We start from the raw sequence: 15,265 nt of genomic DNA, 5'->3' as shown, positions 1-15,265 counted from the left end.
TTAGATCTTCTTTAATTTCTTTCAACAAAATTTTGGGGTGTTCCCTGTACAAATCCTGCATGTCTTTTGTTAAAGTTATTCCTGAGTATTTTAATTTTTTGATGCTGCTGTAAATGAAATTGTTTTTTCAATTTACATTCAGATTGTTCATTGCTAGTATATAGACATACAATATATTTTTGTTTACCAGTCTGTATCCTGCAAACTTACCAAAGTTGTTTATTAGTTTTAACAGATTTGTGTGTGTGTGTGTTTCTTAGGATTTTTCATGTATATATAAGATTTTGTCCTATGCAGTGTTATTTTTACTTCTGTTTGTTGTTTTTTTTTTAATTTTTATTTTTTAAAAGACTTTATTTATTTGAGATAAACAGTACAAGCAGGGGGCAGAAGCAGAGGGAGAAGCAGACTCCCTGATGCACAGGGAGTCCCCATGCAGGGCTTGATCCCAGGGCCCTGGGATCAGTACCTGAGCTGAGGGAAGACATTAACCAATTGAGCTACCCAGGTGCCCCATATTTCTGTTTGTCTTATCTAGGTGCTCTCCTCTCCCTCCCTTCCTTCCTTCTTTCCTCCCTTTCTTCTTATCTTCCTTTTTTCCCTCATCCATTTCTCTATTCTCTCTCTCTCTTTCTTTGCCTGATTGCCTGACTAGAACTTCCAGTACAATGTTGAATAGAAATAGTGAGATTTGACAACTTTTGTCTTGTGCCTAATCTAGTATTTTTTTCCTGGCATTCAAGATTCTCTCTTTGTCTTTGGCCTCAACAGTTTAATTATAATGTATCAAGGTGTGTTAATTGATTTTCTCCTGCCAGTTCAAATCTTTTGTTGAGACCCTCTAGTAAAAATATTTTTACCCCAAAAAACAAATAATTCAATTAAAATGGGCAGAAGACATGAACAGATGTTTCTCCAGTGAAGACATGCAAATGGCCCACAGACACATGAAAAGATGTTCTACAACACTCATCATCAGGGAAATGCAAATAAAAACCATAATGAGATATCACCTCACATCTATCAGAATGGTGAGAACTGAAAACACAAGGAACAACAAATGTTGTTGAGGATGTGGAGAAAAGGGGATCCTCATGCACTACTGGTAGGAATGCAAGCTGGTGAGCCACTGTGGAAAACACTGTGGATGTTCCTCAAAAAATTAAAATAGAACTACCCTATGATCCCATAATCACACTATGGAGCACAAAGAACATGGAAACATTAACTTGAAAGGAACTATGCACCCCGGTTTATTACAGTATTACTTAGAGTAGCCAAATTATGGAAGCAGCCATCAATAGAAAAATGGAGAAAGAAGATGTTGTATATACATATATACATATATATGTATATATATAAAATATTCCTTCATATATATGAAAATATTATTCAGCCATAAAAAATGAAATCTTACCATTTGCAACAATATGGATGGAGCTGGAGAGTATAATGCTAAGTGAAATAAGTCAGTCAGAGAATGACAAATACCATATTATTTCACTCATGTGTGGAATTTAAGAAACAAAATAAATGAACAAATGAAAAAAAAAAAAAAAAGAGTGACAAACCAAAAACAGACTCTAAACTATAGAGAACAAACTGGTGGTTACCAGAGGGGAGGTGGGTGAGGGAATTAAGGAATGTCCTTGTAGTGATGAGCACCAGGTGATGTATAGAAGTACTGAATCACCATATTTTACACTTGAAATAAAAAATAACTGTTATTTTAGAATATAATAACAAATTAATGTATATTATTATAAATATAATTAATATATAATATAAAATAACTGGAGTTTAAAAACTTAAAATATGTTCTCAATTATTATATTTTCAACTCCAGAATTTCCATTTGGTTCTTATTTTCTGTCTCTTCATTGATATTCTGTATCTGGTAATACATTGTTCCCATAATTTTCTTTAGTTCCTCAGCCATGATTTCCTCATGTTTTTGCCTGTATTTATAATAGCTGCTTTAAAAATCTTTGTCTAGTAAGTCCAGGGTCTGGGTTTCCTCAGGGACAGTGTCTCTTGACTGCTTTTTTGCCATGTATGGGCTGTACTTCCTTGGTATTTGTGTCTCAAACTTTCTCGTTGAAAGCTACATGTTTTTAATAATATCAAATGGCAGCTCTAGAAATTCTTTTCCTCCCTCACCCCAGAGTTTGCTGTTGGTGGCATTCTGTTGTTTGTTTGTTTCATAACTTTTCTGAAATATTTTTTTAAAGTTTATATTCTTTGTGGTGTGTTGACACCAAGTCTGTACACACTCAGCTTTGTGGTTAGCTAATGATTGCACTGAGATTTCCTTAAATGCCTTGAACCAGTAAATCTCTCCACCTTTGCCAAGGGGCTCTGTTTGCATGTTGGGGGATGCCTTCCGCACCCTAGCTGCTTACATCTCTGTCTTAACCTTCACTTCTTGTTTGTGCAGATTTTCAAGAAGAGATTAGTGATGTCTCAGATCTCTTTGGCATCATGTACACAGCCCTGTACATGCATGTGGTTCCTTTTAGATTCCTGCAATGAATAAATCAAAGCTTTCAAAGCTCCTGTGGACTTCTCATTCTCCAGCTTTTCTGTTTGAAGACTTTTTGCTCTTTTTTTTTTTTTTTTTTTTTGTCACACTCTATCTCTTCCTCAGTTATCTGCAATTTTAAGCAACTGCTGCTTACCAGTTTTGGAAAATTCTCTAGGGGAACCAGCTATTCCCCCCAGGAAGCTCCAAGTCAGGTCATATAAACACAAGGCTTTATTTGTGGGTGGTTATGTCCAGGGAGCTGCCATAAAACTAAAAAAATGACATTTATTACATTATTATGTATTATATATCATTGCAGTATTCCTTGTTACAGTAAAGCACTGGTTTAAAAAATTAGAAAGTTTGAGGACACCTGTGTGGCTCAATGGGTTGAAGCCTCTGCCTTCAACTCAGGTCATGATCCCAGAATTCTGGGATTGAGCACTGTATCAGGCTCTCTGCTCAGTGGGGAGCCTGCTTCCCCCTCCCCCTCACCGCCCCGCCTGCCTCTCTGCATACTTGTGATCTGTCAAATAAATAAGTAAAATCTAAAAAAAAAAAAAAAAAAAATTTGAAAATTTGAAAAGACTACGTAATCACATAGAATTTGCAACCAAAATTTATGATAACCAAGCAAGGAAAGCCATTTACTAATGGTAAGCCAGTTAAATTGTTATGGCAACATCCAGTGAGGGTGTCCATAGGAAATAAAATTATTTAATACTATTGACCATTCAGCAAAAACAGTTGCCTGAAGAGTTGACATTGGGAGCAATCTCAATAGTCAATTAAAAAACAAGGCAAATGATTTTGAGTGGTTTCCTTGGCTTCTTGTGAGTCAACAAATGTTACTGATACTGTCTAGTTGTTGTTCATTAAGGGAGCCAATGCTGAATTTGAAATAACTGAAAAATTAGCCTTTGCGAATAGTCTGCATGGTCCAACTACCTATGAAAATGTCTTCAAAAGAGCTGAGAAAACGCTAATCCAGTACAATCTGAAGTGGAACCTGCTAAGATGTATTTCAGCTGATAGAGGTAAAAAATACACGTAGAACAACAACAACAACAACAAATTCTACTTAGACAAATTCACAAAACTTGTGAAATATAAGGTGTGTAAATACTCTTGTTATTCATTGTATTATTCATCAGCAGGTGTTTTGTGGAAAATATTTGAGTTTATCATATTTATTTGGCTAGTATTGTCAATGATGAATTTCATTTGCTCTCATGGACTTCTCTCTTGTTAGTTCTGTGAATTTTTCTCAGAAAATAAACTGAATATTTTGACTTACCCTACCACAAAGCAGCTTAAGAGCTTAGCACTGATTTTTTTTCTTTTTTTTTAGCTCTAGGTTAAGATTGAAATTTTTCTGGAGAACTGCCCAAGATCACGATTATAGAACACTAAATGGCTTCAAAACTTAACATTCACTGTAGGTTTTATAATGTTTCTTAATGAAATCAGCATAAAGTTGGGGCACCTGGGTGGTTCAGTTTTTAAGCATCTGCCTTCAGTTCAGGTCATGATCCCAGGGTCCTGGGATGGAGCCCTGCATGGCTCCCTGCTCAGTGGGAAGCCTGCTTCTCCCTCTCCCACTCCCACTGTTTGTATTCTCTTTCTCACTGTCTCTCTCTCCTCTGTCAAATAAATAAATAAATAAAATCTTTTAAAAAAAAATCTTTACTTTTATTAGTAACTCTGTAATACCAAAAAACCCCCTCCCCCTTCCTCTTCTTCTCCTCCTCATCCTTTTTCTTTTTCTTCACTATTATTTAATTATATATTTAATATCATAATGAGAAATTGTGAAAATTTAATTTCTGTTTTTTTATACAACTACCTCATAGTATCTCTTTTGTCTCTTGACCTGCAGAATTTAACATACTTACTATCTGCTCAGCTCCCTCACATTTAAAATAACTTGTTGATCCTGTTCTAGATAGAGAGGTTAATAGTATCTCATCAGATGTCTGTAAATAATAGGTGAAGATTAACTTTAGGATAATTTCACCAAGGCATTAATTTTCATCTCAAACTATTACCAAAAGTTTTGAGTTTAAATTAAAAGGGTGTTCAAAAGCTTGGAAGAGTAGAGGTTAATGAAGAGGGCCCACATAAAAAGTGACTTTTCAATGATATAATCTCAATTTTCCACTGAAACCAAAACAAATTAATAAATAATATAGAAGATTAAAGAATCAATGGGTGGAATAAAATAACCATTAAGACATGTGGCATGGTTGCTGTTGGACTTTTACCCTAGCATCCTAAGTGAGAGAGGATGGGTTCCTTTCAGATGCTCTAATGGAAGAGGTTGGAAGATTTCACAGAGCATGTAATTTCTTTATTCTTTCACAGAGTGGTGAAAGCTCAGACATAATTTGGAATCTATTTCATGGAGATTTTGATATGGAGGGAAAAGGGATGATAGGAAATCATTTGCATTCTTATAAAATAGTCAAGGAAGTACTCATCAGGAAAGCAGATACCATTTTTATTTGCATTAAGTAGTCTGTATAATTCTGTGCAAATGTCAACTTATTCTAATGTACAAAAGGCAGAGTGTTTAGCTGAAACCTTTGACAATGCACTATTTTGGGTCTTCCATTTGGTCTACATCAACAGTAAAGAGGGACAGGCATGCATTTCTGCCTGCTGGGTGACTAGTGTGTTGGGCCATCGGATAATCTTGTCCCTTCTCTGAAAGAGGGCGAGAAAGATCCAAGACAAAACTCACTTATCAACATGCACAGTGGTTCCATAGCACAGGAGATGTTTACGGGAGACATACAAAGGAATTTTATTTGGTGGTGATTTTTAAATTATAACAAAGTTCACACAAAGTTTGTAGAACCATTCATTTTTCTCCTCTCTCTCTCCCTCCCTCCCTCCCGCCTTCCCCCCCTCTCTCAATGGCTGCAACTAAGTAAACAACATTGGGACGTTCCTTCTGGAGCATAAGCAGTAGAGGTGAGAGGTAGAGCATCCAGATTGTTTTTTGATGCAACAGGCTCGGCTTCAGGAAATCCCAATGTGAACGTCACTTTCATAGTGACACATAAGGGAAGTGAAGGACTTGACCTGCTGTGGAAACTCAATTTCAAGTTAAAGATGAACAGACAAGATGAACATTCTGCTTCTTTCCTCCTTCTTTCTCATTCATCCTTAACTTAAAGAGCTAAAACCTGGGGAACCTCTAGTGAGAGTGCCTGTGACTCTCCTGCCTTGTTAAGTCCACCTCATGTTGCAGATCCTCTTCTATAGCCCCACACATGAAAAAACCCTGACTCTTAGCTTTCATCCCTAATAACAGCCTGGCTTTAATCACTTCTTCTTGTTGTTAAAGAACACTAATCACAACCTTCTCCCTCCCACCAGAGGCTCCTACTTCTAACTTTTCACATTTCATCAAGGCATGCCACTTTTAAAAAAGAGCCGTCATGCAGCCCATTGAGCAGAAGGAGGGCCCCATGTCCTGAGTGATCCCAAGTGGCCTCCCCCTCCATTATCCCCATTGCTTCTTGACAGGTCACTGGTGCTAAGTAAAATATTCTAACATTCAAGATACCTTTATTCAACAGCCTTTCCTCCAGTGATGGCTTCCAGATGGGAGGAAATTTTTAAAGTCTATGGCCCTCAACACATCATTAAATCCTTTCAGTGTTTCCAAAAATCTCTAGTCCCCAGCACACTGATAATCTCTCTCCATGTTGACATCAGCAACAGGAATGTCAGAAAAACTAAGGAATGTAGATAAGGAGAATTCACAAACAACCTCCTATTTAGGAAGAACACCAAATAGTATTCATGTACCCTGAAATTAGTTGTGTTTCCTTGCACAATTTATACCATTCAATTTGATACCTCTTCCCTGTCTCTCTCTCTGCCTCTCTCTCATACACATCCAGGCACACAAGCACACACACATACACACAAGCATATTTATACAAGCACATGCACACATTCAAACTGGTAACATTGTGGCAGGTGCTATTTTTTCCCCATCTTAATTTCTTCTGAGGGGTTATGATTATTGGTAATTGTCCAGACCAAACTGCTTACCTGGTGCCAAAGGAAATTGTTTTGTTTATGCTAATCTTCGACTCAGGCTCAATCCCTTAAAACCTTAGAAAGTGTATCAATACAGTGAAAAATTTGTTAGTTTTTACATATATCAAATTCCTACTTCCCACCTCCATATCCCAACACAGAAGTAAAAGCCTTTGGCCTGAAATTCACATTTGCTTTAGTAATGTGTGTTAGGATCAAAAGTATCAGTAACGGAGTTGATTGTTCAGTTCCTAGTCCACTGAATAGAGAAGACTATATCTCAAACTCTGTGGAAAATATTTTTCATTTAGGTCAACCTCTGTTTTTTAATATGTCGTTTGGTATTTAGAAGGTTTTGGGTTGTGTGGGAAAGAGCACCTAAAAATACAGCTTTACGCTGGAAAGATTGGCTGTGGATCTTGTTCTCCTGAGATGTGTAGCTTGACCGGAGCCCCAGGCTCTTCTACTGAGGGCACAAACTCCAGCCTTTATTAGAAGTACCTGCTGCTTCAGGTCATGCCTCATTTGTCCTCACACTGTAGGAAATCCTAAATGCAATATCCATAAGATCTAAAGGGATTTAAATGACGGTCTGTCTGGGGAATGGGCAGGGAAGAGGGAAACTGTCTTTTTCATCTTTTTCCTTGATCGTCTGTCTGGTAACCATTTAAATTCTGAGATGCCTACATGTATGTTTTCATAGAAAATGCTCTGAAGAAAGCTGTCAGTTTGTAGTCATCAGAAATAAGCAAAGCTTAACAGAGAGATGCTCAAATGTACGTTCAGATGTTAATTTATTTAATAGAAACACCATCCTATTCTAGCCTTCATCTGGTCTGGGACCACTCTGACCTTGTGTCTCACTTCTAAGCAGGAGGGTGGAAAAATGTCTTTGTGGAGATTTTAAATTGTAAACACTAAAAACAGAGGCCATGGATTTGATAGACTCCATCTGTAAAGCAACATTTAAAGGCAAACAGAACACTCTGTTCACAGCTGATTTGGCTTACATTAGCACACAGTTTATATTCTCCTATGTAGACTGAAATAAGATTATACTGAACACAATGATATCTTGAATTTTAATATGTATTTTTATGTATTGTATTTAATATGTATTTTTAAAATGCCGTTTACAGGTTTTTAAAAAATTATACCCACAAACCTCACTATTTAAGTTTATAATACTCAGTAATTTCTTATGCAAAGACTCAAGAGACAGGAATCAGAAGAAGGTTGGAAGATATAATTCTCTGTATGCCTTAAAACATGCATGTCTCTGACCACCTAAATATCATTTCTTCCATTGGGCATCAACTAAACCTACCTATAGACAGAGGTGCGGAAGGTTTTCTGGGCATAGTGTTTCAAGTGTTTTATTCTTCCTTCCCCTTTCCTCCCTCCTATGGGCTTTTCCCCATTCTAATAATAGAGTGCCCAGTTTTAGGGCTGGAAGTCTTCTGTCCTGGGAAACTCCATCTGAGCACACAGTGACAGCCATTCCCTTTCCTGCCTAAGGCTTCCCACATGGCAATCAAGCGGGCATGATGCTTTGGAGATAAATAACCTGCTGTCAACACATAGAATATCTCATGAGATTTCAGGGCAGGTTTTTTTTGCATTTTACCTTATAGTAAAGGAGTTGCAGCAATGATATCTGGTCAAGCTGGAGGTTAAGGCACAGAGCTTGGTGCACCATTTTCCTTCTCATGGAAAAGGATGTGATCACAGAGGCCTTTCTAGCCTTTCTAACGGGGAAGGTGGACTGTGTTCTCCTTCCTGAGATTCTTACATAGTTTCTTGGTCCTGAAAGTTTCTCAGACCTCGCAGGAACCTTTTTCCATTTTCTCAGACATAGGTTTCCAGGGAAATGGACTGTAAAAAATTACCCATGTTTTTAAACCTTAAGTTTCTCTCCAAGGTTTAAAATAAAAAAAAAAGAAAGAAAGAAAGAAAAGAAAATGCCTTGTTATGAATAAATGGCGACCAGGTGAAACCAAGAAAAATGAAATCATAATGTGTCCATAAAGGCTCATATTCTGAATTTGATGATCACATGTGTGTAGTATGTAGGGGTGTGTATAAATGTGCACAAGACAGGGAGAGAAAGAGACAGGCACAGGATGGAGTGGGAAGTGCTGATTATACAACTTGCTCTCAGATTCCCAAATTTTAGGTGATTGTCTTCTTCCCAGAACACAAATGGTGGTATTCAGAATTGACAATCAATTAGTATTTTCAGATTAAGTATAAACTGAGTAATCTCATCACTATATGTGAAGTAATTAGAGAGAGGACAGCTGGAGCATACAAAAGTCTTAACAGCACCAAACGCATCAGTGGAACAGAGGATTTTCCATCCATTTTTGGTGGGAACTTGGTCACTGCCTTCAAGATATAGTTTCAGTGGATTTTTCCAAAGACTGAACCAAGAAAGGCACTGAAACTCCTGGACACACTGACACATTCCTCCCCACTGCTTCCCAATGTTTAGCCAAGGGACTTGTCATTTCTACGCGAAGTCTTTGAAACTTGTTACTTTTATTTAACTCAAGTCTTGAGCGAAAAAATATATTGTTCTACATCCAGGCCAGAAAGCTGTCTCCTAAGAATTTACAAGCCACCTATGGAGTTTTAAAAAGTCTTCAAATAGAATGGTTATGTGCCAGGATTTCCTAACACATCCAAAAATGAAGGCTACAAATGGTGGGGGGGGGGAACCTGTCAGTACCTTTTAAACTTTATAATAGATATTGTGAACAGTGGAGGATCTAATGGTAGATCATCTTCAAGAATAATCTGAGTCAAATCTGTAAATTGGAGAAAATAATGACAGCAGACTTTTACCCTCTTGGATACTGTGCTTCCTGATGTGGCACTGAAACCTACCCCACCTTAACGGAGGGTTTTCTACTTGGTTTGATCTCTCTCTTTCATCAGATGCCACCATTGGAAACCAAAGGCACATAGTCCTTCACTTATATTTTCCTTTAAGTGATAGGATTCATAGAGGGTATGTTGCTATGGACATGGAAGAATAAAAGTACTCTTCAGAATGGTTCCAGAAAGCAGAGTGGAAAGAATCTGTGTTCCTTAGCTGGGACAGGTTCAAGCTCGTACCCACAAGGCAATTGGCTTCATGCATACAACAGCAGCCCAGAAAAAGGCAGTCATCAGCAAAGAAAGCTGGAGCCTTCATTCCCATGCTGCTCTGCACATCCTCAAGTGGACTGGCTACAAAAGCTAGTCTCACCCAGCAAACTAGAACCTGTCAGCCTTCAAATATGGCAGTCAGAGACCTAACTCTGAGGACATTTCATTCTACCTGGATGCTCCCAGGTAGAAGTATCCTACTTTGCTTGGGCAAGGAGAAGCCTATCTTGTGACCAGTGAACTCACCTGCCCTTATTCCAAACATGTCCTGCTGAAGGCCCTCTCAGGTAGCTCCTACCATATTGCTTTGCCAGCCTCTCCTACACAGAAAGGTCCCTCACGCAAAAGGCTTCTGCCTGTGGTTAGGATGTCGTTTTTTCTTTTTGCCCCGGATGACCTGGATGGTGTTCTGTGGCTCCTTTTCCCCTAATAGCACCAGCCTTTATGTTCTGATCGTCATTTCCTAGTTAATAAGACTGCTAGTGCCACACATTCCCACAGATGATTTATTATTCTCTTTATGAAGGTATATTTCTGCAAGGATCATGTCATTTGCAAGGCATATGGCAGAAGGGAGCTATAGCTAAGGATGGTGAAATAAGTTGCATCAGGTTTTGCTTGGCAAGAGCACCAGATGGATGCCTTTATGATGAAGTGGAGATCCTCCAGCCTTTTCTTTTACGCGGGTCTCCAACAGGTGTTTCCTCTAAGGCATATCTGTTTTCCATAACATCAGAATAAAGAAAGATGTTGTCTGTGACAGTTTGTGTATATAGATCATGCTTTTATTATGATAGAAAAGTGTACAGTGATTGATTTGGTATTCCAAGTCAAGCTTAAATGTGCTTGGGAGAAGATAATTTTCCATTTTCCAAAAGACATTTAATTTCCAGAGCAGGAGTCTTCATTTATTATGGAGATGGAGAAGGGGGAAGAGTGAAAGGAGGGGAAATGTGAAAAGGCTGAAGAAATTGACCAGAAGAAAAGTAGTAACTGTTGTCCCAGACTTGGATGTCTGGGACAGTGTCTAGGAAGGTACGTGTGGAAAGAAAAATACATTCTATGAATGAGTAACAGGGCCAGTTCTCCAGATCCTGATAAAAATAAAAAACAGACTCTGGTCTTAGGTGTGTTTCCTGATGAGTTTCTTTAATCAGCTTGGCCTAAAGCTATCATTATAGTCCTATGTAGTACCTATGTAGTAGCATTAAGAGAGCCTAAGTGGCTGTTTGAATTTGGGGTTGGAGCTGCTGAGTTAAGGATATTTAAACCACCAAAAGGCATGTTAAGTTGAAAGAATAAGGTAACCCATTTTGGTTAAACTGACCTTAAGGCTTACATTGCAACATCTTCTGGCCAGGTAAACGGCTAGAATTCACTAAGTTCACAGGGAGTCTTCAGTGGGGAAGAATACAAAGGATTGTATCTCAGCCTTGGCCAATCTCATTAACAATAAGCTCTTAACTTTCCAAACTCTTCCCCCATGTCAGCCTCTCTGGGTCCTCTCTCTATCCTATTACTTTAAGCCTGACACTTCTAAGCTGACAATATTAAGTTTCTTTGTCTGAAAAATTATGACTTAAGAGTAATTTAGAAACTGACTAGGTTAAAGAGATCAAAATTGCTTGATTTTATCTTAGAGTCTGAGTCTTTGGGCCAGGTGTTGAATAACAAGCTGCATTAATTCACAGGAAAACAGCAACAACAAAAACCTTCACCCTGCAGCACAGAGCACAGTATTTTGTATTTTTCCCAGGACGTATAGTAAAGTCTCACAGGAAAGTGCTGTCTAACATACTGATTACCATGGCTAAACCTATAGTATGACACTGTACCATATGTCCCAAAAGGTGTCTCAAGATATAGTAACAGATATTTTTAAATAAATAAATGAATCAGTAAATGGTAAGAGCATACAGTCAACTAAGTGTGTAAAACACTGGATTATACAAACTCAAAAGGTTTTCTTTATTGTATGACTTTTCTAAACCTTTCATAACACTGAAGTGCAGTGTGAATCTAAGAGGGGACATTTTTCTCAAACTTAATTTGACTGCAGAAAGAATTTCCTCACAACTTCTCCAGTTACTAATATTCCATGCAACGTGTTTTTTTAGAATAGGCATTTCTGTCAGAATAGGATGGATGTATGCTGTAGTAACAACCACAAAATCTCAGTGACTGAACATAACAAAGGTACCTTTCTTCTTCCCGTTACATATCCAACACAGGTCATCGAGGCCAGGACACTCTGTTGTATATGGGCACTCAGTTCTGGGCTGGTCGTCACTACAAAAGATCAAGAGTGGGCCTGAAGAATCACACAGGAGCTTGTCCCTACATCAGCCATCACTTCTCATTGTCCAGAACTAGTCATGTGGCTCCATCTGGTTGCTCATTTGTTAAAGATGGGAAGGAGAATTGGATCTTCTGAGCATCAGTAACCTCAATCTCAGCCATTCTGTTCAAATGCCACCTTTACCATTTGTTAGCTCTTTGATCTTTATCCCTAAAACGTGGAGTGGTCTTTAAACTCTGGTAGAGACTGAAATGTTCACCAAGTATTTCAGTCACTTCCCATGTTCCTCAACTTCCATAAAGTTAGCAGGAGACATGTGACAAGTTCTGGTCAATGAAATATGATAAAAAAATGATGTGCATCACTTTGGGCCATGGTCAGTTAAAAGCCCAGGCTTGTTTCTCCAGTCCCTTTCTCTTCCCTTGCCTTAATGACTAAGAAGGATGCATGTTCTAGGTGTGTGACTCTAAAGATGGTACAGCCTCTGCACCACTCTGAGTGGCTGTGTGGAGCACAGACACTTGTTCACCTGAGCAATATGTAGTGTGAGTGAGAACCTGTATTATGTTCAGCCCCTAGAATTTTGAGGTTGTTTCTGAAGACTAAGCCTTGATTCTCCTGACTAAAATAGGTCCAGACTCTAAACTTTCTGTGCTTCTAGAAGGGCTTACTTTCTTCTCTATTGAGCAAATATGCATTCTTTCAGATATAATGGGATTTTTCCCAAAGATCATCTAACCCTTTGGGTGGTTGAATATATTACATGACTAGGATTGTGCCCAACCGCAGTGTTGGGCGATCATGTGGAGGGCTTTGACAAGACTCAAACTAAGATTAGAGCAGAGTTTAGTCAAATGCAGGCCAGTGATAGAAGTTGTAAAGAATGTAAAATGCATGTAATAAGGAGGAAGTTTTCAACAGGGACTAAAACAAAAAGATATGGAAAGGAGAGGGGAGGAAAACAGGCCAAGGAGAGAGATACCATTCATGACTCAATCTCACAGCCTTCACCTATGCTCAGGTGCCCAGAACACCTCCCCTGATTTCTCCCAAGCAATAGTAGCATCACTACAGTAGCAAAATTAACCACCTTCAAGGCACATATAATGTAAGGTAAAAGGAGAGCTTGATATGTCTGCTAAATGCACACACATGCAATATACATATGTGCACATACACACACAAAGTGCTTTGTGCGTCTTCAGCTGTGATACACTCTGTAAACTCAAATCTTGGTGTCCTTCTGACATGAATCTTTATTCTGGAGTCTCAACAGGCCAAGGTTATTCTTGTGCTATTTTGTGCTTTGCATTCAAGGTTCTAATGCGTTTGATATCTTGGCTTTGTTACACCAGTGCCACAAATGTTTTCAGCTAACTCTCCATTTTCCCTGTTTAGGACTTTTCTGTATGAAGTGGAAAAAGATTCTGACAACCTTGATAGCAGTGGCATGTTTCATTGGTGCAGAGCAACCTCTTTGGACAGTGTGATTCTGGTAGGTCATCTTGCACCAAATTTCAAATAAGGTAAAGCCATACCTAGGGTAAATAATGTCCTTATAGTAGTTATAAGCAAGAACCTGCCATTTTAGTTTGTAAACTGTGAATTCCAAAGGAAAACACCTTCCTCACCAGCCTGCAGGGTAACAGATGAGGCATTTGACAAAGACCATGCAGGTAATATGCTGGATTTGAAACAATTAGATCAGATTGTTCAAGTCCTTTTTCCCCCCTTTCACAGTTTAGCTGAGTCAGTTATTTAGAATAATGTTCTCCTGACATGTTGTTATTTTGCTAGTAAATTTAATTAATTTAAATGCACCAGGGAAACCATTTACAACAGCTCCAAAGACTTTCCCTTTTTTTTTTAAGTAAATATTTTCCTAATTATTGGTTTAAAGTTTGGATTTTCTATAGTGATTCTCTTAAAGCTGGCTGTACTTATACTTAACATATTAGTCAAGAATGTATCTTCTAGATGCATAACATGGGTGAATCCTAATAAATATTAGAATCCTGTCTCTATCTCTGTTCTCTCAAGGAAATGAACTAACTCAATTTACTGAAATGCTAACAACTAAGATGTTAAAAATCTGTATTCTAATCCACACTCTGACACCTGCTTTCCAGGTGTCATAATCAAAGTGATTTTTGTATGAACCCTATATAATTTTTTCAACTATGACTAATTGATAACTATATATTTTTCTTGTTTTCCTAAAGAGTTATGTTCACTTTTTTTTCCTGTTAAACACACACACACACACAATCCTTGTGGCTTGGTACCAGTGTCCTAACAGAATATTTTTATAAATACTTTTGTAAATTTTTTTGTAAAAGCATGATCAATCATTTGATCAGAAGCATAAAATTGTCAGAGCTGTCATATCAACTAGAAAACCTTTAGGGCTGCTACTGAAATTCACCATTTAGCAATTATGTCTTCCTGTAAACTAAGCAAAGTAAACACCATTGAACAGGAAGCTAAACATGTTTTCAGTGGGAGAGAAATCATTAGAAAGGTTGAGAAGTTGGTTGCAGATGGAGGCATCCAAGAGACCAAGAAACAGAAATAGCAGATGTTTTATTATACCGTATTTCTTAACACAGAGACAGGTTGCTATGATAGATATCTCCTTTATGATACTTGATGTGGAATATAGTTCAGAACACCAACTGAGTCTTTTGATAAGTTTAGAAGGGCTTCTAGTTTAAGAAATTCTAAGGGTTTTCAAACTTGTGACCATAGAGGAGAAATGTCCATATTGCAGAATTCAGAGAGGCTTTGAATTTGGTTTCATTTGCAGAAGGGTCAAGTGGAAGTGGTTGATTTAAGCTACTTTGAACAAATAGTGCGTCCTCCCATCCTCCAAAAACCACCATCTTTCTCATTTGGAAGACAGTTTTGTGCCACAGTTTCTTGGAGAAATTGCCTCTCTGGCTGTGCCCATTAATGCACTCTGCCATGTATCTTATTTCTAATTGTTTAGTTCTACTCAGAAGAGCAATCTTTGGACTTCAGGCATGTTACATTAAATACTGCTAGAGGCTTCATTATTCAAGTTAAAACTAATCGGATTAGCTAGAGACAATTATTTAATAGATTTGGTTAAGATTCACATCACTCTCCAAGAAGGCTCTCCAGACAAGTAGCTTTAGTTCCCCTCACAGGGCAATTCCCTTTGAAAAGAGAGTATTTCCTAGTATATGCTAATTTGATGAACTAATTGTGGA

General features: G+C 38.0%; 1 protein-coding gene across 1 annotated transcript in view; it reads left to right on the top strand.

The window, feature by feature from the left end:
• Nucleotides 1–15,265, top strand: part of KCNU1 (potassium calcium-activated channel subfamily U member 1) — a 148,587-nt gene that overhangs the window by 108,509 nt on the left and 24,813 nt on the right. Inside the window, exon 20 of the mRNA XM_044226005.1 lies at nucleotides 13,431–13,527. Coding sequence (XP_044081940.1) covers nucleotides 13,431–13,527 — 97 coding nt within the window. The remainder of the gene's footprint in view (nucleotides 1–13,430; nucleotides 13,528–15,265) is intronic.

The sequence above is a fragment of the Neovison vison genome, chromosome 11 (assembly GCF_020171115.1).
Source record: "Neovison vison isolate M4711 chromosome 11, ASM_NN_V1, whole genome shotgun sequence".
Taxonomy (NCBI): domain Eukaryota; kingdom Metazoa; phylum Chordata; class Mammalia; order Carnivora; family Mustelidae; genus Neogale; species Neogale vison.
Note: the sequence above shows the minus strand (reverse complement) of the source record. Positions and strands in the feature narration are given on the sequence as shown.